Here is a 25,027-nt window from a genome sequence, read left to right on the forward strand (position 1 = left end):
ATCTTTTATTGTCATATCAAAATATTTAAAACAAGGTCATTAATTATACAAAACACATTTAAAATCACTGAGGTGATACAATAACATATTTATATTAGAACTTCAACACTTTGGTAACATTACTCATAGACTAATATTAATGAAACGAAATAACAGAATGTACAAAAACATAAAATAAGTTCCAAATATTCATAAAACAATATTAAATAGCTTCTAATGTGTCACTGTTCATCAGACCTTCAAGGAAAGAAGAACCAACTTGTGCTATATTGTTCATTGTTGAGGTGAAACAGTTGTTTTATGATATAACAGAATGCTTTACTCCCCTTGTGGATGTCAGTGAGAAAAGAGGCTTGATTACCAAGTTTTTAATGTAAGCAGATACACTCTGCTGGAAGACAACAGGCTGCTTCAAATAAAAAAATAAAAATAAAAAATAAATAATTTGTACGATTTGGTTTCAGATGTATTACAGTTTTATCACATTGTACCTGAGAGCTGTAACAGGTCTTATCCTGTGAGGAACACACGTTAAAATCGACAAGCTAATCAGTGATCACATGTTTAAATGTTTCTATATGAAAGATAAACCAAAGTCAGAAATACTGAACAGTACCAGAAGGTTAACCATCTTATCCATCGTTATTTGGTGGAAGTTAATCGTTGCTACCTGAGGACATTGAACACAATGCATGTGCCTTTCCCAAACTACTTGCTCTGCTTCCACGATTTAAAGCTGCATTCAGGTTCTGTCTTTTCATGGTGGCGCTTCAGCGTCGACTGTCTCCTTTCTACTTTCAAAGAGAAGAGACACAAGAGGATTTCAGTCACATTAGCAAACAGCTTTCATGAAAGAACATGGCTTTTAGAGCCTGTTGTTGAATCAAATCTGAGGTCATTTAACTGTTCTTGTGTTTTTTAATGTCAGTGCACCAGAGGGTTAGTGATGCTCCACAATAACTACCAGTATTCATCCTCCACTTGTAAACAGCAGCTCTGCAGGCAACATGTCAGATGCTGGGTGTCATGCTTAAGTCTCATGGTTATTAAATTTAGCTTTCTTGAACACGTTGAGGATTGTTATGTAAAGCGTCTAGTGTACTGAGAGCACAACTTCATTTTCATCTTAAATCCGTACCTGTTTGGGATGTTTCCTCCTGCGAGGGATGGATTTCAAAGAACCCTTTTTGATAATGAGCAGACCCAGTACTGACATCTCCAATGCTGCTATTGCTGTTGGGATTTGCTGGCACAGTTGTAAGGAGCCCTAAGACATAAACAGAACATTTGTTAACAAAAAAAAATAAATTATAAAAACTACATTCTCCTACTAATAATACTGAAGTAATTTTTTAACCTGGTATGCAAAAACACCCTAGAGTTGAGGCATCACCTTAATGTAACATGGGTTTTATGTTTTACTAGCAGCAGTAAAAACAAACTGACCTTAAGAATAAAGATAGTTATCCATGAAAAAGTGTTTCTAATCTCTAAAATTTTTAGCTGGTTGTACTACAACCAGAAAATCAGGTGTAAACATTCCACTTAAATCACCAACAGAGAGCACAACCATGCGTAAAAAAGGACCAAACATCATTTTCCTGTTATGTTGACCATAAGCTACATAAGTAGTACAACAGATGTATTTATAAGAAGGTTTCCACGCAGATGACACCAACCATATTTACGTGACTGTGGTTTGAACCTGATTTCCTGGAATACTTTTATCTATAGGCTTTTTATGTGAGGAACAGTGGTTGCTTGGTTTGGTTGCAACAGTAGAAATCGAAGAAAAGAAAAAAACGTCCCTAGTTCCTGAAAACTGTTCCTGCAGTGGGAAATCACCTTCACACTAAACATCAGTGTCAACACACCATCACTACAGTGGCACATGTGTGCAATGGGCAGGCTTTCCCTTGGTAGGGAAGAGAACTGGTCAGGATATATGGGTAGACAAAGGGACCTAAACAAAAGCTAACACTGGGAAAACTATCTGTAAAGGCTGTAAAGATTTTAAACAAAGGTGGGGGTCCAATTTGCAGATGAACATAAAGTCACAGCTCCAATTGGATGCTTTAGATCAAAGCATATTTATACACTCACCGGCCACTTTATTAGGTACACATGTCCATCACATGGCGGCAACTTAGTGCATTTAGGCATGTAGACATGGTCAAGACAATCTCCTGCATTTCAAACCGAGCATCAGTATGGGGAAGAAAGGTGATTTGAGTGACTTTGAACGTGGCATGATTGTTGGTGCCAGAAGGGCTGGTCTGAGTATTTTAGAAACTATTGATCCACTGGGAATTTTACGCACAACCTTCTCTAGGGTTTACAGAGAATGGTCCGAAAAAGAAAAAACATCCAGTGAGCGGCAGTTCTGTGGGCGGTAATGCCTTGTTGATGCCAGAGGTCAGAGGAGAATGGCCAGACTGGTTCGAGCTGATAGAAGGGCAACAGTGACTCAAATAACCACCTGTTACAACCAAGGTGGGCAGAAGAGCATCTCTGAATGCACAGTACGTCCAACTTTGAGGCAGATGGGCTACAGCAGCAGAAGACCACACCGGGTGCCACTCCTTTCAGCTAGGAACAGGAAACTGAGGCTACAATTTGCGCAAGCTCATCGAAATTGGACAATAGAAGATTGGAAAAACGTTGCCTGGTCTGATGAGTCTCGATTTCTGCTGGGAAATTCGGATGGTAGGGTCAGAATTTGGCGTCTACAACATGAAAGCATGGATCCATCCTGCCTTGTATCAACGGTTCAGGCTGGTGGTGGTGGTGTCATGGTGTGGGGAATATTTTCTTGGCACTCTTTGGGCCCCTTGGTACCAATTGAGCATCGTTGCAACGCCACAGCCTACCTGAGTATTGTTGCTGACCATGTCCATCCCTTTATGACCACAATGTACCCAACTTCGGATGGCTACTTTCAGCAGGATAATGCGCCATGTCATAAAGCTGGAATCATCTCAGACTGGTTTCTTGAACATGACAATGAGTTCACTGTACTCAAATGGCCTCCACAGTCACCAGATCTCAATCCAATAGAGCATATTTGGGATGTGGTGGAACGGGAGATTCGCATTATGGATGTGCAGCCGACAAATCTGCGGTAACTGTGTGATGCCATCATGTCAATATGGACCAAACTCCCTGAGGAATGCTTCCAGCACCTTGTTGAATCTATGCCACGAAGAATTGAGGCAGTTCTGAAGGCAAAAGGGGGTCCAACCCGTTACTAGCATGGGGTTCCTAATTAAGTGGCCGGTGAGTGTATATTCCAGATGTAGTTCAAACTCAGTAATTTGTGTTGAGAGTAGGAAAACCAAAGAATCCATCAAATCTGGTCCATCCTATCAAATCTTCAACTGTTTTGTAATAGTAAATAAAAAAAAAAGATCAATTGTTAAAGCAGTTAATAGAAAAAAAGGTTGTTTGACAAAGTATCTCCTCAGGGAGACTAAAATCAAATATGCTTTATAATTGTTATTTGTAAAAAGAAAAAAATCAAAAGCTATGTACATTTATCCTTTTATTCCACATTAACAAACTCCTTCACTTTCGTCAACTGTATGAAATTGCAATATGTAATTTAAAGTGATTGGTTGTGCTGGGAAAAGAGGGCACCATTTAGGATAAATTAGACAAAATTATTTAACAATCCTTTACCTAGTCCTTTGTAACAGGACAGCTGTTGGTAAATCTGCTTCATCCTCTCTATGTTGACGCGACTGCTCTCGCCATGGTTTACCATGGGTTTCGGGTAGTTGGTCCCTATGATGCACTTGGCTGCCTTCTGCACTTCCTCGGGGGCATTCCAAGGATCGTAGATGTATTTGGCAGGGAAACCTCTCAATACTGGCAAATAGCGCCTAGAAAAAAAAAAAAAGAATGTGAAAAATAAACCTGGGAACAGGTCACCCTTTCATTCAGTGAGATATTGAGGAAACATTCTTAAATTAAAACCTCATAAAACTTTACTCTTCTATTTTTAAAACCTCAATCAGACCTTCTGACTTTCTTTCTCCCATGTGAGGGTTTGAAAAAGCACAAGTTAACCATGAGATTCTAGTTTCACTGTTAAATGTGTGCGAGAACCACAAAAAAAAAAAAAAAAACACAGATTATGAAAGACTTTTATTTTTTTTTGAGTGGGAGGCATGTGAGGCACATGAAAGCAGCTACTGACCGTATGTAGTCGCCACCGGGGTCTGTGCGTCTACCAAATCCCACGGGACAATAGCAATGGAAAAACTGCTGGAAAAACGAACTGCAAGAAAGCCACATCCAACTGCCGGCGTTTACACTCCAGTCTGCGTCGAGCAAGAGCTCCTCAAAGACCTGCATACAAACAAACCCACTTTACTACTTGGATCACTACGTAGATTACTTCCAACATTTTAGGTGCATCTTACAACCTATTGTGATATTAAATGTGATTTATGGCTGCAGTATCCTAATTCCATATAGGCTTCATCTCATGATTATGGCCAATAGTAACACAGAAAACAATTACAGTGACAAAACTGTTCAAAACAGAAAATGCATTCAGCTTTTTAAACATATGCAGGTTTTCCTCTTATATACGCATGGGCAAAAAACAGAAATACATACATCCACTGAAATATTTGGTAAAAACCAGACTTTTTGTCGCCATCATCAAGCATTTCTAGCTATTTAGGCAGTGGAAGGCAGGATAATTATACCAAAACATGGCACTATGGTAATAAAAAACAAGTAACAGCAATAAACATGTGTTGCCCAAGAGGAAAACTCTATTGCAGTAGCAGCAGTTTAAGCCTCTGAGTGCACTATAAGAAAAATATTGCAGAACTGAAGTCCACATGAAAATGTAAAACATCATCATCATCAGTGGCATCACATAGGCCCAGTTTCTATAGGTTATCAGCAAAACAGTTGATTTAGGGGAGAGTTAGACTCAAGTTACTGAAAAGCCTTGAAATTCACCATACAGGGACTTTATAGACTCCATTTAATTCATTATAGGTACCAAAAGCTGAATAGCTTAAAGTTAATTTTTAGCTGTTGTACCAAAAGCTTGTTGGTGTCACAATGTGTTGTGTGTTTTGATTTTGAGCTTTTATGATCATTTAAACAGTTTGTTGGAAACAGCTTGAGTGGCTTATTATTAAACCAAGTGAGGTTTTATTCTATAAAAGCATTTCATCCATGGAACAGAATATTTTAAATGCCCCAAAATATTATGTTTATTCCCATAATGACTGCATATTAATTTCAAAAAAGGTTAAAAACCAATCAACTGGACTTTGTTTTCCAAGTTTGAAGACGTTTCACTTCCCATCCAGGAAGTCAACAACTCCCCATTACTAAGAGAAGGGCCTGTTCTTCCAGTTAAATATGCATGTTTTCTAAGCCCAAACAAAGCTTTGTATTGGCTCCTCGATAAAGCTTGGAACTCATTGCTAATTCTTAAGGCTGATTTATATTTCGAAACTAGGTCGTCTGCATAGGTGTCTCAGTGAACAAAAAGAGGTCCCCGGCGCCCCCTCCCAAGACACTCTGCCGCACCTCTTCAAATTTGTAGGTGAGCGCAGACAGTGCCGAAGACAGGAGGCCAGCTTGTTTTGTTTTTATGACCGAAATTGCGGAAAACGACTCGTGAAGTTTGACCAGCTAGAAGATCGAGGTGCGCGAGAACGCTGGGACCTTTTTTCCACCCATATCCCCGCTCTGTTTCGCCGTCATGTCCCTCCATTGTCAGACAAACTCGCCCCCACTTCCTCACCGCCTCGACCGTATCTAGACCCACAGCGTATAGCGCAGACCACGCTTCAAAATTGAGCATAAAACCAAAATGTCTGCGTCAAGCTCACTGCGACACATTTTGACAGTTTGAATTGAAAAAGCTTCCTGGATGGGAAGTGAAACGTCATCAAACTTGGAAAACAAAGTTCAGTGGATTGTTTTTTTTTTACTTTTTTGGAAGGACTATGACCTGAATGACTGAGAATCATCACCAGCAGGCAGCATATAAACCTTAGACAGGAACTGACATTTTTTCCAACTGCTCCTCCTATATTCTTACTTTCATGCCTTCTTCCCAGCTGATCCAGAGGTCTCCCCTTGTGAGGAAACAGGCCACTGCATGCCTGGCCAAATGATGAATCCACCCCTCCTGCCTCAGTTGGGTCATTATAGCGTCAATCCAGGGATAACCTGTTCGTCCCTCTGCCCACTTGGCCAGTGCTTCCGGGTTTCGGTCCCAGGGGATTTGAAGACACACAGGGTTTCCCTCCATCTTGTCAAAGCAGGGATTGTTGGTGGCTGTTGTGTAGAAGAATTCCCTCCATAACAGTTGTCCATAGAGGGACAAAGGTGGGTTGCTGTTTTTCTTTACCTGAATAAATAATAGACAAGCTTATTTGGTATAATTACGTATTTATGTGTTAACAGAGCATGAATTCAGCTGATAACAATTAAAAAACAATTTATCAGAATTAAAGAGCATTTCTTTCTTTTTTTAATCTTGCATGATAATTGTTACCTTTTTATAAAGGTCAGTGAGCCTGAAGTAAAAGTGGCGGCAGGAGAGACACCCGAAGCGCAGGTAAGGGCTGAGGCCTGTAGGGGTAGCTAACAGAGAGTTGGAGTTCATTCTTGGACGTTCGAAGTTTGCCACCCAAGCCTGCAAAAAACATTTTGGAAATGGTATCTTTAGCAACAGCTATTGCCGTTTTCCAAAGGAACAGAAGTTATTTGAATAAATTACAACCATATTAGTTTATGTTAGTTTATTATAACCACATTAGTTTATGTTTTGCTGCTAGTCAAAACAGAAAGTAAAAGCAAAAAAGTATTCATTTTGTAAAAGTGCCGTATTTTTCGGACTAAACGTTGCTCCAGATTTTAAGTCGCATCAGCCAAAGAAGACATTATGAAGACGAAAAAACATAAACGTCACACTGGACTAACAGTTGCACCTTTTTGAAAAGTTATTCTGTCCATGGAATCCGTGTTCTGATAACTAGTGCATGGTAGGCTACTGCTCGAAGACCGCATTGTTTTATTTCATGAACGAGCATCTGAGAAGTAGTAATAATGCGCCAGTTGCCCTGTCTACTTTAAATAATACCATCACTACCGTTGTAGGCGTACATGTAAAAAGCCTATTGTACAGGCCTATTTCATAGCCTAATTCACACCTTTAATCTGCTTTTTTTTTGTTTAATAAAGTTTTTTCTTTCCATGGTATTACAGGTAATAGAATACATGTTGTTGCATGCAAACTAAATAGCGCCCTCTCATGGTGAAAAAAAAACAAAACGTATATGTCGCACCAGAGTATAAGTCGCATGGCCAGCCAAACCATGAAAAAAGTGTGAGTTATAGTCAAAAAAATATGGTAATAGCCTTTAAAACTGTACAAATCCAGTTCCAACCGGAATTTTCATGCTGTGGGGTTTTTATTTATCTATCAGAGAAATTTATCTCCTAACTTAATGTTTTCTGTTTGCCTTAAATCTGCTCATAAACTTCACAGCCCTAATGAATTTTAGCTTCTTCAAATGTGAGGACAAAAGTTTGTTTCTCTCTCACTGAGAAACAACTTTCAAGATAGTGTTATTGATGTATTGAGATGCATAACGATCATGCCAAGATGTGATTCAAATGTGGCAGATTTTATAACAGGTATCAATTTTATATATTAGATACAAAGATAACACTGAGCCTGGTTCTGCTGGAGGTTTCTTCCTGTTAAAAGGAAGTTTTAACAGGAAAATGTTTTGTCATTATCTCCTTTCTATCTCTTCTTTCTTTCATCTTTTCTCTTTTTTTTTTCTTTTTTCCTTTTCTTCTTCTGTTTTTCTGCTCTATTTACATTGCAGTGTCCATATAAACTGTAAAACTCCCTGCATAATTATAATAAAGCAATTTATATGCATGAAACAAGTGGAGCAGTATGGCAATTGCCATACTGCTACACTTGTGAAAGTAAAATCTGTTGGGTACTTTTTGGCATCAAGACAATTATTCTTATTGCCAGACAGGACACTGTTAAAAAAAAAAAAAAAAAGGAAGTTTTCCTCTCCACTGTTGCTACAAGCATGCTTAGTGTGAGGGATTGCTTTCGAGTCAATGAGTCGATACTATCAACTGGTTTTCCTTAGATGATCTGGTTGATTTGTAAAGTGCATTGAGATCACGTGTTGTGAATTGGCGCTATGTAAATAAACTATATTCAATCAGGCAGGAAAACAAGAAAAAGGTATTTTTAATGTTATATGACCAAATGTCAACAAGCTAAGGAAGTTATCATCTGTTATCAAACTAGCCCAGCTTAAGGCACAAACATATAACCGAAAAGGAGTAGAAATTTAAATCCCGCTAAAAAAAAACAAAAAAAACAAATCTTTCGACCCACTGAAAATACAGCATAGTAATTTAGTTATAGGCGGATTTAGAACTAATACAAAGATCATTTAAATCACTAACCAGAAAGAAAGATAGCAAAATATTTGCCTTATATTTACAGGTCAGAATAGCTCATGTTAACACTGAAAAAATTGATGTCTTTGGATCAGTACGGTCCATTTTTTTTTTACCTTCCTCTCCAGATGCCGTTCTAACCTCTTGAGGGCTTCTGTTTCTCCTCCAGGCCAAATAGCTGTGCTGAGACCCTCAGTCTCAAAACCTGAAAGACGAACAGGGTTGTTAGTTCATGACAAAAACACTGAGGTGGGATTAGCTAGATTATCATACAGGGTATATAACCAGTTTAATCTTTCCAGCATCCAGGAGCTCAACATACTGGTGTATTTCAGGCTGACTAATAAATCACAGCTATTAATCTTGAGCAGGACGCCTTGCATTATAAAAGAAAAACTAATATTATAATAAAAAACAGAATTAATTGTTGCAATCAAAATAAGGAGGAAGGCTTTAAAGGCTTAAATGTCATCATTGATTGTTTAGATTAATGCTCTGAAACTATAGTTCATGTCGGAGGCATAAGAATTTTCTACTTCATGCTAACATAGAAAAAAAAAGCTTTGGTCTTCAAAATTCCCAGTCATAAAATAATATGTAATAAAATTTCTATGCCAGTAGCACACTCTGGCTTATGGTATTTAATTTCAATTTTAAACGTTGTTTTTTCTCAATTTGTTATGAAACACGGGCTTTTGAGTATTTACCACAACAGGATCACATAACCTGAGGTCCTATATCATGCATGCAGCCAATAAGTGAACAAGGAAGTAAAGAAGCACAGCATCCCTCAGCCGAGGTGTGAAAAGAAACAGGAAAAGTCTAAGATTGTATGTGAAAAAGCCATATAAAAATATTTGATGTTAAGAATTACAAGACGCAAGTAGCATTTGGAACACAATATGAACATTGTAGTTTAATTAGGCAGGAGCTAAAGGTATGTTATCCAAAGTTGCGGGAGCCAACGGTGTGGTAGCTAAAGGTGCGTTAACCAGCACGTTTATTGATGCATAAGTACCGCCAGCAGAATACGATGATGTATAACAATGTTTAGATCTGCTGATAACAACTAGTGCAAAACTTCGAAAGGGACAACGTAAACACTAGCAGGACAAATACTTGCCATGTATTGTTATTCTAACATTAGCATATATTTTTTTGGTATACTTATATTACGTAGTCCCTTTTAAAGGTTCATTTTTTATTCCATCTAAGGCAGAGGTGTCAAACTGGTTCCAAAAAAAGGCCGTGTGGCTGCAGGTTTTCTTTCCAACCAAGCAATAGCACACCAGACTCCAGGCATCTCATCAAGTGAGTCCAGTCTTAACATGACTTGATGAGATGAATGGAGTCTGTTGTGCTATTGCTTGGAGTCCGTTGTGCTATTGCTTGGTTGGAAAGAAAACCTGCAGCCACACAGCCGTTTTTGGAACTAGTTTGACATCCCCGATCTAAGGTCTATGGGAAAAATAGGAAATATAAAAATTTTAAGTCATGCAAATACTTTCGGTGTTTAAAAAACAAAAACAGATATTTGACCCACTTCAACTTTGTTTGCATTTGGAGTCACTTTTAGATATTTCATTACCGTCAAAGGAGGCCAGACAGGAGTTGGTAAATGTTTTTGTGTAGCCCTTTAAACATGCACTACTGCTGAAAAACACTGAAACCTAAAGTTGTCTTAGAAAAAGTCTGCTTATAAAACTGTTTAAACATCAAAATGCCCCCTTAACTAGGTACTGACTGTTTTAGCACAATGGCTGAAAAAATATTAGCTCTGTTAATTAGATAAACATGACTTCTCTAATTGTTTTATAACAACATTGAACAAAAAAAAAAAAAAAACATAATAATAAAAATCTCACCAAGCTCCTCCAGGGATGGAACTCCAAACTTATCATCATGATCATCAGTAACAAGAGTGATACAGTTTTTCAGCATTTCCGATGAGATAGTCTCTGCAGGCTGTTCCACATCATCCATTCGGTTAATTAGACCCTGGAAGCGCTTATATGTAACAGGAGGCTGACCACCATTTACTTCTATAATCCTTTAGGAGACAAAGGAAGCCCTTAGTTTCACAGACATTATATAATGGGTGGTTTCAGACGTTGTTAGAATGAATAATCTAGATTAACTCACTCGTCTAGATTATAGAGAGTGTGTGAGATCCGCACAATGACCTCTACACCCGCCTCACTGGCCAGTTTCTGGATGGCAGCATCACGGTCCTTTCCAAACGGCTCAGAATCATACTCATAGGATAACTGTGTGATATTCCATTCCTAAAAAGCACGGAAACAAAAACATTCAGTTTCACAGAACTGGAATTTATGAATTTATGCCAGATTGAAATGCAATAAAAATATGTTATTCTTCAATAAATGGCCACGGGGAGGCATTGTTTACAATAACATATAATACATTGCTTTTCAAAACATGAGTGTACAGCACTAAAATCTGCTTGTTTAACACAGCCTTCAGTTAACATTACATTTATACCAATAAGAGAAATTAACCTTTTAAGGAGTCCTACTTTTATCACAATGGCTGGCGAACTACTCATCACCATCACAGAGAATAACGAAGAGCAGCATTCAAACAAAATTTAGAATCATCCTAAAAGTATAATTTTTGATGGAAAATATAATCAGTTACATTTTCCTTAATCAATACAATACAGTAGCGCTTGAAAGTTTACATATCCCTCCTTTGAAGAGAGAAAAAAATCATAGTTGGAATTCTGAAGTGATCCAGGAGGCGCATCTTAAGTCTTTCTTCGCTTTCATACCTTGAAAAGACGAGGGAAGACATCTGTGGGCTGGCCTCTGATGACAAACAAACGGGAGTTGAGTTTCCGCAAGCTTGCATCCAAATCCTCTAAACAGTGCAGCAAAAACCTGAGAAAACAGAAGAGCAGGTGTTAATAAATACCAGACAAAGAGATTGGGTATTCCACAGCTGTAGCAGACATTTATTTTTCCGATTGTCACACAGCTCACATCAAGGAAAATGACCCACCCCCATGTTTGTAAGGGATGCAACTGCTACTTCTCTGAGGGTCTTTTCCTTAAAAATGTGGTTGAAACTATTCTTTTTAAAGTGAATGGAATATAAATAATTTTCTTAACTTTCTTTAAAGCTACAGTGTGTAATTTTCAGCGACATCTAACGTCCAGACTGCAGACCGCAGCAACATCAACATCTACCCCCCAACAGTACGGCGAGCGTTACGGGACAAAATGTCTTCAACGACGTCCACATCACCTACCTTCTCAAGTGATGAGGTTTGTTTACATAGATAATTTTACAGATAGTATTTCATTAGTCTGTGTAGGGTAGAGAGTTCAGTACCGTCTCAGTTCATCTCTCTCAACTTGCCGTAGTTACTTTCGAGCGTAATGGGCGATCTTGCAATCGCTAGTTTGTTGGCTCTGCGCTGCCGTAGCGCAAAGATGTCTGCCTCCATGGCTGCGAGACCCGCTCCTATGTAATTATAAATAACGAATTCTAAGGCAATGCAAATATTAAGGTTAAGAGGCTGAGCTCGTAGATGATGATAAATAATATAGTTATGTATAATATATTACATTTCTGACTGTATATCCCTGAAATTATTACACACTGTAGCTTTAACAGACTTCAGAGAACATGTATTTCTTGGAAACGTTATGCCAAATGTGCCTCTGGCTGAAAGCAAAAACACACAGAACTGACTGTGAAACCACACAATATGACTCAGCAGGAAAACTGTGGATTGATATAGAAGTTCTTAAGTTAAATAAATCACCCCCCCAGTCATAATTGAAAAATTACAGTACTTTTCAAAAGTTTATTTATATCAGCAAGTCAATTTAGCTTGTGAAATAGATTACATAGATTAAGTAAACACGGACTGTGTTTAGCTTTCCTTTCTGCTTATTAAGATGATCAAAAAGTATGTTTAATACCAGCTTAAAGGTTATTTATAAAAAAGTTATTACCAAACCTCATCATAACACATATTCTATGATATTGAATATGACTGAATAAAAGTTAACATTTTATCTTGAATCAAATCAAAAATAATGAATGAATCAAAAATATTCCTTAAATGTGATGATGTACTTTAGTGTCCTTTCATTGGTCGATCTGGGTTGTGGAACATCCTATTCATTATCATGACTCTGGTCCAAAATTCAGGTTTGGCCTGAGGTAATTATTAGGGTTCTTATCCTTTTATTATTACTTCAATTATTAATTATATTATGAACCACAACTTTTTATTATTTATTTATTTATTTATTTTTTTTTTTTTACGGCACTAGTTGCTAGGAGGAGAGACATGTGGGGAAGGACCACAGGCCAGATTCGAACCCATCACATCAGGGTCCGCGTCGAGGACTAAGGCCTCCATACATGGGTCTTTTTTTTTTTTTATCAAACGGACACACACAGGTCTATATTACTTCCAAAAATGTGTATCTTTCAAAAATAGAATTTTCATTCAAAAAATGTTTTCATGGCCAACAGCAGTCTGCCCTCTGTACTAATATACTGGACTCAATCTTCCATTGCAATACAGCTAAAATATACAAAAGTCATATTGTTGCATTGACTCTCATTTCTAACAGCATTGAGAGAAAATGTATAACGTGAAATAAGGGAAACAAAAAAGAAAAGTTTTAATTATGCTCTCTTTGGGTACAGAACTTTGAGTTATCTTATCACTAAAATCAGCTAAATAAATTAACTTGCCTTGCCTAGAAAGAAAACACAGAAAAGCTTAGTTAATTCCTGTGTATTCCCGTATTTTCACGACTATAAGGCGCACTTAAACGTCTTTTTTTTCCCTCAAAATGTGCGGTGCGCCCTATGGTGCGGTGCGCCTTATGTGTGTTGTAACTGCGACTTTTGAGACCACCTCATTGAGGAGATGATGAAAGAGTGGCTGAATGTAAGGAGACCAGGTGTTTTTTTTCCACCCCTCACCATCGCTGTTAATATGTAACTCCATGCGTGCCCATCTCACAGCTGATGTGAAAAACATGGGGAAACAAATTAACACTGCTCGACATCGGTGTGAACCGGACCCAGCAGGTGCAGCAGAAGCAGCGAGTTTACATGCAAAGTCAATGGTTGACGCGCATATGGGTAGGGGTGTGCAAAATAATCGTCATATCGATGCATCGCGATTCTAATTGTTGTGATCTACTGCATCGATTCTTGAAGGCAAGAATCGATTATTAAAAAAAAAAAAAAAAAAAAAAAAATTTTTTTTTTTTTTTTTTTTTATCATTTCAGTTTTCAAGTTGAAACATTTTAATGTTTTCGTTTCATTGGTTTGAAGGACCACTGAGGCCATGTAAACGGCACTGATTATCCTTATTTTGTTATTTTAAGTTTGATGAATCCTAAGATCTTTTTGTCAGTGTGTCCACGCCGGTAATAGTAATATTTCTGTCCAGTATTTGTTTTCATGGCAACACCTCCAAAAGTCATTTCAATAAATACAGCTATGTATGAATTCGGTTGCTTTCAGTTATGTATCAATTGAAGACACTATCCAGATCATACCCAGCCAGTCAGCCACTGGTAAGGGCTGTATCCTTTTACTACAGTGTTCAGTGAAAATATTGCAATGCATCGCAATATTTCAAGTATCGTGATGCATCGTGATAGAATCGCATCGTGGCATGTGAATCGTGATTCGAATCGAATCGTGACTTCTTTGCCAATACCCACCCCTACATATAGGTGCAGCAAAAGGTCCCGCAGCGCATTTTGGTGCAGCACGTCGGGAGCGTTTAAGCATCTGAAGCGCCGCGCTTCTGCTGCTCGAGATGGAAAAATTGAAGTTTTGCTGCTGGACGCGCCGCATCAACCAATCAGAGAAGCTGATCTGGGAGCTGCCAGCGAGACAGACAGCGCTCTGATGACATATGATATTAACGCAAATGGAAAAGGCTGGATGGATGCGTGGCTGAGGCAGGTGTATGTGAGAAGACTAGGTGGTTTTTTCCACGCATCACCATCGCTGCGTGCCCATCTCACAGCCGATGTGAAAAAAAGGTGAATCAAATGAACGCTGTGCTCGCCGTTATCCCGGGGGTCTGACAAAGGAACTTCAACCGCTCGACATCGGTGTGAAGCAGCCGTTCACAGTAAGGCTGCGAGCGGCGTGGGAGCGATGGATGACCGACGGAGACCACAGTTTCAGGATAAGAAGGCAGCGCCGGGCAGATTACGCCACAGTTTGCGGATGGATTGTAGATGCTTGGACTAAAGTGTCTGCTGGCTCTGTTGTTCAAGCTTTCGCAAAAGCCGGCATTATTTCTGAGGAGCCGCGCTGCACGGAAAGTGACTGACAGCGAAGAAGGGGAAACTGGCATGTCTGATTTAGCGCAGCTGTTTTATTCAGAAACAGAGGATGATGACTTTGATGGGTTTGATTAATACTTTGTAATAAATACATGAATAAAGCACAATCATACTCAGTTTTGCTCCCGCTGTATTTTTCTCCCTGAAAACTTAATTCAACAGCATCCCCGGCGCGTCTCCTCCTATTCATCGCGGTGGCTGGCAGGTGTTTTTTCATCTAAATAATCTAAATCTTGCAGCTATATTTGCTGTGATCAGTGGGAATAAAGTAGTTTTAATATGTTTTTAAGTGAGAAAGTCCACCTGAAAACTTAATAATTGCAGTCAGTTCATCCAGATTATCTATTTCTGTCGGAGGCGCTCAGACCCCCACATACCAGCGGTGCGCCGACAGGAGAAATCCTTTCGTTCACCGCGGCTGCTTGCAGGTGTTTTTCATCTAAATAATCTAAATCTTGCAGCTATATTTGCTGTGATCAGTGGGAATAAAGTAGTTTTAATATGTTTTTAAGTGAGAAAGTCCACCTGAAAACTTAATAATTGCAGTCAGTTCATCCAGATTATCTATTTCTGTCGGAGGCGCTCAGACCCCCACATACCAGCGGTGCGCTGACAGCAGAAATCTCTTCATCAGCAGCCTGTAGGCTGGGCAGCCTGGGGTTCACCGCGGCTGCTGGCAGGTGTTTTTCATCTAAATAATTTTAGCTGCAGGCACCAGGATACCGGCAATAAAAGCGAACATATTCCGTCAGCAGGTTTCAGGATTTTAAGTTAATTTAGGAGTGACCACAGCGCTGTGTCATCTGTGATGTCTCTGTCTCACGGCCAGCTGCCAGGTTTGATTAATACTTTGTAATAAATACATGAATAAAGCACAATCATACTCAGTTTTGCCCCCGCTGTATTTTTAAATACGCAGTAGAGGTATTTAAAGGTAGTAGAGGACTTGTACCTGTATATAAAAAACGCGCCCTATAGTCCGGTGCGCCTTATGTGTGTGTTAAATACAGAAATGGGACACATAACTGAGAGTGCGCCTTTTAGTCCGGTGCGCCTTATGGTCGTGAAAATACGGTAATTGTAGTTTAAAGCTATGATTACCAATGCAATGAGCATAACGGCACACTGACACGGTCTTAGAGCCTTTCATTAAATCTCAACTGCAACTGTGAATCCTGCAATTAGATTGCAAACTCAAGTGCCTGCCCTGAAGCCTTACCAAAGGAGTTTGCTGCTTGTTTCCAGATAACATTCATTCACATGAAATCAAAGTTAAAAAAATTTACTTAGGAATTTGCACCAAAACACGCAATGGCTTTAACGCAAACGTATCACATTGCCAGATTAACCCCACACTTTGCATACTGAACATGATGTATTGAAGATAACTTTTATTTGTCAACCAGGGAAATGCAAATCACATGGATGTTTACAATGTACTTTTCGACAAGCTTACTGCAATCATCTATTTTTAAATTTAAGTAAAAATAAATTATTGTCAAAATGTACTTTAAAAAAAACTAAGATCAAAATATCCAAACATGTTTAATGTCAAGCACATTTGAGTCACACAGATGAGTAATATTTCAGAGCAGACCAGCATGTCCATTTCTGAATAGGTAGAAAAACAAGCAGGAAGTCTTTAAGTCTTTAAGTAGCCTAAACAAAGTGTTCGCCTGACACAACTCCCCCACAGAACTTTGTGCCTCTGCTGAATGAGTCTGAGGTATTACAGGTGCAGCTTCTCTGCATCAGTTATTAGCTTATTTTTTTTAACTTGCTGCACTGCTAACTCCTTATGGTTTAGATTACTACCTTGTTCCCTCGGCCTTGATGGCTGTTTCCCATTCATAAACTCAGCTAAACGCTCCTCTACAAGCTTCTGCAGAAAATTCCATTAAAGGGTCCTGGTTCTAGTGCATTCCTGCAAGGTCAACTGTGTTTTAAAACCCAGAAATGGGCCATCTCTGAGTACCACTGCACATCTCCATGCCATATGATCAACCATACACTTTATAGGCTACTGCACAGATTTGTCTGCAGTCCATTAGTTATGTTCACACCCGTGGGCACAGCTCTGACAATGCAAATATCTTTGCATAACGTTCAATAATAAGTCCTAAGTGTTGTACCACCACATTTCAGAACCAATGTGAAGAACAGCTCCACATGTAGTTTAGTGGGACACAGAAACTTGGTGGATATATTCATTTGAATTCTGCCCTCTCCCTTGATGTATATTAGGCAGTAGGGTTGTCAAAAGTATCGAAACTCAAAAAAGTATCGATACTAAAATGTTGTATCCGGATACAATACTCGTTTTTAAAAGTATGGATACAGTGCCACCACCAGTGGCACCTAAGCAGTCATTCATCTAAAGTGCAGAATAGAGGAAAATGCACTTTCTGAACTCTGTGTGATTGAATAATTCAGAATGAATAATTTCAGTTTCAGACTTTTTTTTTTTGTAAGAGGTGCAGCTGCTGAGAATTATTTTTGTTTCTTAACCGGTTTGGCTAGTGTCATTGCTATGTGTGCAAAGCATAGCCAAGGAAGGAACACTTAATTTGAATTTTATAAGTTTTTTATCAAGCTTGCTTAATATTGTGCACAGCATACAACCTTTATTGTATTTTATTTATTATTAAAAATATTTCTGTAGAATTTTGGAGTCTTTGTTTTTATCCTCGTGCTATCGAAAATAGTATCGAGTATCGAATATTTTCCTTAGTATCGGTATCGAGTTGAAAAGTTTAGTATCGTGACAACCCTATTAGGCAGAACACCTTTCAGCAAGATTCCATCTTCTCCTATTTCCAGCACCACTTAGGAAGAAGCTAGGGTCTCTTCCCTCTTGACATCAGGTATGTGGGAGGAGGTCAACTACATCCTTCATGATAATAACATTTAAATTGATACATAAATAATGATAATATGGCCTTTACTAACACTATTATTTAGCAAACTAATAATATAGCCAACAAACTCACTTTACCAGACTGCATTTTACACATAAGAAATATACCGATACATCTACTGGCCGACATTTTTGGCTGATATTAGCCATTATCAGTTGATGCATGCATGGGGTCAACAACCCCTTTGTGCATTCAGATGCCATGCATTGGAATGAAGCGCAGCACAGCAGTGTGTGCATATATATATATATATATATATTATATATATATATATATATATGGCCACCCCTACCATTTTTTCCCTCTCATACAGCAGTAATGGCAGCAGTAATACTCTCAAGTGGAATATTCAAAACAATTTATTTTTTTTGTGGTTAATTATACACATCATTATACTAACATCAAAGATGATAAGTACAGAATTCATGCTCTTTTCAGAACTAGATTTTGTCTTATATGGGGTAAGAGAAAATGATGTGTCTCTGCAAGTCATCTAGGAGTCTTCAGTAAAATCAAGATAAATAAATTACAATTTTAATAAAACTTAATCAATTTATGTAGATACAAGTGCTTGTAAATATCCATTTTATGCGGTATGTTTATTGATACAAGTAGTAAGTAATGACCATGATGATTGATTTACGCCCCAGAACTCAAAACTGAGTTTTATCCAATATACCTTTTATTTAGAAATTACGGATGTTTAAATATATGCATCTGTTTGTTAGCAAAGACTGTAGGAAAGTAAAATTAGTCTTTTTTTTAGAAAATCTGGATGTTTTGCTCATTAATTTTGTTGGAACAGTGTAGATTGACCCTGAGGTTCTGGCGCCTATCCGCTTTCGGCCACCCCTCAGTGTACATTGGTTATTGCCTGGCCACTAAGGCTGGGTTAAAAAAATCGATTTAATCAATTTTGAATCGATTCCTTTACATTTTTGCAAAATCGATGTCTAGGGAATGAGATCGATTAGTTATATAGTGAAGCACATGACGTTCACATTTAAATGAGCAGGAAAGATGCACTCAAGATTACTTCAAGCCAGACAGCTGCAAATATACCCAATAGGTTGACTGAAGACATTAACAAATTGGGACTGACCAGCAAACACCCTGTAGTTGTTACAGACAACACTGCAAATATGGTTTGTGCAGTGAAGATAATGCAGCTCATGCATGCCTGCTGTGTTCCTGTTGTGTCACGTCTGCTTGCTCGAGTGGGGCTTCACTTTTTCACTTTTCACAAACAAGTTTGCACTTTTGAGACAGTTTTGTTCACATCTCAGGTTTAAACGGTCCAAAGTACAAGTTTGCATTTTGTATTTAATATGACAGGAAAAAAAAAAAACACGAGTTAGTATTTTAAAACACAGTTGAACCACTTTCATTATAGTAAAAACAGATCGAATCAAACTTAATTGATTTAGAACTGAATGAATCAAAATCGAAACGATTCAGGACTTTGGTGAAAATATCCAGCCCTAATGTCCACCCTTATGAAACATGTATGGCTACGCCTCTGAATTGAAGTGAGGGGAAAAAAATACTAACAACAGTCTAATTGAGCAGTCATTTGAAATCGAGTCATATGAGAACCCGAACAATTTGAAAAAGGAAATTGATGTCCATCATCCAGTGTCGTTGTCTCTGTTTAGCCTTATTTCCAAAGGGCTGTTTATCATATATGAAATGTATCAGGAAGTATCTTTCATTTGTTTGATTATTTCAATTACAATAATGTATCTTATGTTATGTATCTACTTACTCTTTAAAGTACCAAATGAAGATGAAGTAATAGCATCTAATATATATCCCACAGGACATATACACTGCATGATTACAGTTTTAGAAATACTTCCACTGAAATAATAACTCAAACATCAATTCAGTCCAAATACAAACTTATTTAGACATTTAATTGGATCCTTACCTCCATCTGTTGATGCCCACACTGGAGGAACCAGCGAACCAGGGGTCCAGGATGTAGATGCACCGCAAAGTGTCCGCTCCCTGGATGGAGGCCCTCAGAGCAGGGTTGTCATGGAGACGTAGACCCTTTCTAAACCAGTGGATGGTGTTGACACCCATGACGTCCTAATTAAGATCAACGTGGGAAATAAAGGAGGGTGGTACCCCAGGGAAAAAAATAACAAAAACAAAGCAAATGGGATGTCCCTTTAAGATTTTCCCTGGATATAATAACAAAACTGGAATATGTAGTTTTAAAACTGCTCGGTAGCTCTTAGTAACATCAAAGTTTGACCGCACTCCATGACTTTAAGCAGAGTTGCAGAGCACCATGTGCGGAAGGAAGGTAAACAATAAACAAGAAGGAAAACAGGCAGAAGTATAATCAACCTTACTTTTCAAATGGAAAAGGAAATAATTTCAAAATGAATGAACGTCCAAATACTAATCAAAAATTAAAGGAAAAAAAAACAGCGTAGAAAAAGCACGCACTACCTGCCTACCAGATGTCCCTCCCGTGTCAACATCTCCGCCCACAGGAACACAGAGCGAGAAACCCGCGCTCTGATTGGTCCAAACCGGATGTTATGTAAGCTTTACATCCTCACGTTTCCGTAATGTGCTTTACAATCATGGTTTAAAATGTGTTTTCTGCTGTTTTGCATTTTCCAAATATTATTTTAAGGTCTTAAATCGCAGTGGTTTGTGTCACAATAAATTTTTTTGTAGCGTAAAACCGTAAAACAACCAAAAGAAATGCATTTTATGCAGCAAATCAAAGGCGTCAGTTAGAATTATGTGGTTACACATTAGGACCCGGATGATCACATGCCGCACGACGAGGCTCCTCATAGTTGGTGCGTTTAATAGAACAGTTTGCCATGTCGGCCGCGGCCTTCCCTGTAATCTCACAGCAGCGATAATCTCAAACCAACGTGAACCACTTTGATAAAACTTTCAGCTGTGACAGGAAACCTGTAAGCACGGGCGCTGCGAGGAATGTGGGGCTCCATGAAAGACATTGATATTGACCCACAAAAAAAAAAAATGCAAGCTTTAACCCTGTAATGCCAAATGTATCATATTTGATACATACGGTTTCTTAAATGTTTTGCGTCTGACACCTTTTGCATAATTTAATGGTAAAAACTTTGCTCAAAATCCTATTGTACACAATCAGATATACCTGATAACAGAGGGTAGAAGACCACAAAAAATAATCTTGACTTATCGCATAGTAATAAATTATTGATATCAAAAATTTATTTCTGTTTTTTCTTTTTACATATTTTGTTAAAAGGCCAAATAAGGACTTCAAACCAAAAAAAGTAATTTTCTGTTTTGTTTTATTCTTGGATCGGGCTTTAAAGGGTTAAATCTGCTATAAAAATGGACCGAAGAGCATCATCGACATTTTCACTGTCATTTTCACTGTACAATTTCAACGGATAAAAATTATCCTCACACTAAAACTTTATATAAAAAAATCTTCCTCTCAAAAATAATAACAGCTTATTTAGAACAACAACAAAAAAAATATTCATCTTTTTACGCATGAAAAGAAAATAGGTTTTAGATTTTGAAAATATGTTCCTATTTTGTTTTACTATAAATTTCAACAAAGGACAGAGTATTTTTATGCTGAAAATTTATTTTTTATTAATGTATACATATGATAATATCGGTCAATACAGGTGCTGGTCATAAAATTAGAATATCATGAAAAAGTAGATTGATTTCAGTAATTCCATTTAAAAAGTGAAACTTGTATATTATATTCATACATTACATACAAACTCATATATTTCAGATGTTTATTTTGTTTAATTTTGATGATTACAAATGACAACAAATGAAAATCTCAAATTCATCATATCAGAAAATTAGAATATTGTGAAAAGGTTCAAAATTGATGGCCCCTGGTGCCACACTCTAATCAGCTAATTAACTCAAACCACCTGCAAAAGCCTTTAAATGGTCTTTCAGTCTAGTTCTATAGGCTACACAATCATGGGGAAGACTGCTGACTTGACAGTTGTCCAAAAGACGACCATCGACACCTTGCACAAGGAGGGCAAGACACAAAAGGTCATCGCTAAAGAGGCTGGCTGTTCACAGAGCTCAGTGTCCAAGCACATTAATAGAGAGGCGAAGGGAAGGAAAAGATGTGGTCGAAAAAAGTGTACAAGCAAGAGAGATAACCGCACCCTGGAGAGGATTGTGAAACAAAACCCATTCAAAAATGTGGGGGAGATTCACAAAGAGTGGACTGCAGCTGGAGTGAGTGCTTCAAGAACCACCACACACAGACGTATGAAAGACATGGGTTTCTGCTGTCGCATTCCTTGTGTCAAGCCACTCTTGAACCACAGACAGCGTCAGAAGCGTCTTGCCTGGGCTAAAGAGAAACAGGACTGGACTGCTGGTGAGTGGTCCAAAGTCATGTTCTCTGATGAAAGTAAATTTTGCATTTCCTTTGGAAATCAAGGTCCCAGAGTCTGGAGGAAAAGAAGAGAGGCACTTCATCCACGTTGCTTGAAGTCCAGTGTAAAGTTTCCACAGTCAGTGATGGTTTGGGGTGCCATGTCATCTGCTGGTGTTGGTCCATTGTGTTTTCTGAGGTCCAGGGTCAACGCAGCCACATACCAGGAAGTTTTAGAGCACTTCATGCTTCCTGCAGCTGACCAACTTTTTGGAGATGCAGATTTCATTTTCCAACAGGACTTGGCACCTGCACACAGTGCCAAAGCTACCAGTACCTGGTTGAAGGACCATGGTATCCCTGTTCTTAATTGGCCAGCAAACTCTCCTGACCTTAACCCCATAGAAAATCTATGGGGTATTGTGAAGAAGAAGATGCAATACACCAGACCCAACAATTCAGAAGAGCTAAAAGCCACTATTAGAGCAACCTGGGCTATCATAACACCTGAGCAGTGCCACAGACTGATTGACTCCATGCCACGCCGCATTGCTGCAGTAATACAGGCCAAAGGAGGCCCAACTAAATACTGAGTGCTGTACATGCTCATACTTTTCATGTTCATACTTTTCAGTTGGCCAACATTTCTATAAATCCTTTGTTTTTATTGGTCTTCAGTAATATTCTAATTTTCTGATATGATGAATTTGAGATTTTCATTTGTTGTCATTTGTAATCATCAAAATTAAACAAAATAAACATCTGAAATATATGAGTTTGTATGTAATGTATGAATATAATATACAAGTTTCACTTTTTAAATGGAATTACTGAAATCAATCTACTTTTTCATGATATTCTAATTTTATGACCAGCACCTGTATATATGTATATATGTATATATATGTATATATATATATATATATATATATATATATATGTATATATATATATATATATATATATATATTTGTTTACACCTTGTCTCCTTGTATTAATAGCAGGATGTTAGCAACATAGAAAAATAGACTCTTAGAAGAGAAGTACCTGAAGAATGGAACAACAACTATTATTTGCTATCTTGATGTCCATTGGTTGTTTGGGAGCCATAGAAGTAAAAAGCTTTTCAAGTTCTATCAAAACAAATGCAAGAAAGGTTGTTAACCGTGTAGTATACATTAGTCAGATGAGGCTACAGATAAGCTTTTGACAACAGACACTACAGGAGAGTTTAGCCTGACACAAAGGGTGTTGTGCAACACAATGTATGGAAAACACCACATTTTCACTACTTAGTATTATGGATGATCTGCGGGGCTATGGACCTTTTTGTTGCACACAGACTGAGGGAACTTTGCTAGAGTGAATCGCATTACTACATTATAAAATATAAAAATCTGTTGGCTTCTGCCATAAAAAAAGAAAAAAAAAGTGAATTGTTAATGGATATTTTAGCAGGATGACAATCAAAATTTGTACCTAGTTTAATGCAGAAATGTTTTACCAGACAGAAAATTTAACTTTTTTATGTTCATCTTTGTACTCAGGTCTAAATCCTTCAAAAAGGTTTTGGGTGAGCAGAAGAGGAAATGGCTTAAGAGGTAAAGCAGAACAGTAGAATAGTCAAGGATAATGGTTAAAGAGATTATACAGTAAGAATTTCTGCAAATATTAAAAATTAAATTGCACTCATATGGCCCCTTTTTATTATTTTGTTACCTTTAGCTAATCATTGAAGGTGGTTTCAATAATTAGCTCCTGCAAAGGTAATTAATTATCTACTAATTATCATTAGACGCTATTTTTCAAAGGAGATGGGATGTGTTTTTGCCTTTAGACTTTCTGATCCCTCACCAACTTTGCAGAAAACAATCCCTGTCAAAGTAACTAATGTTACTGTGTTTTATTTTCTTTGATATATCTTCAAATTTCAAGGCCACCATTTTGGCAATCATCATTATTTTATTAATTAATATAAAGATGATTGGCTGTACAAACCTAACACAATGTTTGATTGTATTTGTTGCAGCCTTAAATTGACACTAGATGGCAGTCTGATTAAGGAATTAATATTTGGTGCTTTGAAACAGACAGCTTGGTTCTCCAGTTACTGTTGTGTCTATAATTATCTCTTCTTTAAAATGTAACAATATTAATACCTGTATAATTCTGTGATAGCTACAGTAGAATAATGACCTTATATCTAAAGGTCATTATTTTGGTTTTTATTTGACTTTCTAAGACAAACTTGGCCTTATTCAACTGACTTACACATTGGGGGCTTATTTAGAACATCATGGTTTCTAGATTTCTGTGCAAGCTAGTATTATGACATTCCAGCAAATCTTTCTCTTTACACAAGTTATAAAGTATAAGTTTATAAAGTTTATAATTTAGATAATTTAGATTTATATTTTGTACAAATTGAGGAAAACACTTTGTTAATAAATAAACAGACCAATCAGTCTAGATTGGGTCATTTCATTCTGGAATAATCTAGTAGGAGGAACACCAGAACAACATCCAATAAACCATAGCAACACCATGGTTGAAAACCAGGTCACCGGTTTGTGCCAAGGCTGCTTGGAGGGTTTTAATTAGATGAATGATTTTGCCACCAAAGAAGCTTTGTTCTCTATCCTCATGCTGGCCTGCCAGAAGTATTTCAATGTAGTTCTTTTGCTTAAAAGGTCGATTTTAAAACTCATATTCAGTAGAACTTCAACAATTTCAGTTAAACACTTAGGTCATAGATTGAAGTTATGTTAATTTAATCAGTTTTTCAAAAAACAAAAAACAAAACAGGGAGTTAGTGTTTAGTGAAATGAAGCATTTGATAATGTTGCCAAAATATGTAACTGCCATCAAAACAACTCACTAT

At 37.7% G+C, this 25,027-nt stretch overlaps 1 protein-coding gene across 5 annotated transcripts; it reads right to left on the reverse strand.

The window, feature by feature from the left end:
* Window positions 1-5: 5 nt before the first annotated feature.
* cry1b (cryptochrome circadian regulator 1b) lies at window positions 6-20,292 on the reverse strand. 5 transcript variants are annotated; one of them, XM_038305461.1, is made up of 12 exons: window positions 20,220-20,292; window positions 19,687-19,850; window positions 11,270-11,378; window positions 10,621-10,763; window positions 10,344-10,528; window positions 8,595-8,683; window positions 6,536-6,676; window positions 6,077-6,388; window positions 4,199-4,350; window positions 3,679-3,881; window positions 1,139-1,267; window positions 6-794 (listed from the first exon to the last, which is right to left on the reverse strand). In XM_038305461.1, the coding sequence occupies exons 2-12, from the start codon at window positions 19,842-19,844 to the stop codon at window positions 709-711; spliced, it is 1,707 nt and encodes a 568-aa protein (XP_038161389.1). In that variant the 5' UTR covers window positions 19,845-19,850; window positions 20,220-20,292; the 3' UTR covers window positions 6-708. The 5 variants fall into 5 exon arrangements, with proteins under 5 accessions (XP_038161389.1, XP_038161393.1, XP_038161391.1 ...); XM_038305465.1 differs by having other exon boundaries at window positions 20,228-20,250; XM_038305463.1 differs by having other exon boundaries at window positions 20,217-20,234.
* Window positions 20,293-25,027: the final 4,735 nt, after the last annotated feature.

This window comes from Cyprinodon tularosa, unplaced genomic scaffold, assembly GCF_016077235.1.
Source record: "Cyprinodon tularosa strain WSP-4 unplaced genomic scaffold, ASM1607723v1 ctg56, whole genome shotgun sequence".
Lineage (NCBI taxonomy): Eukaryota > Metazoa > Chordata > Actinopteri > Cyprinodontiformes > Cyprinodontidae > Cyprinodon > Cyprinodon tularosa.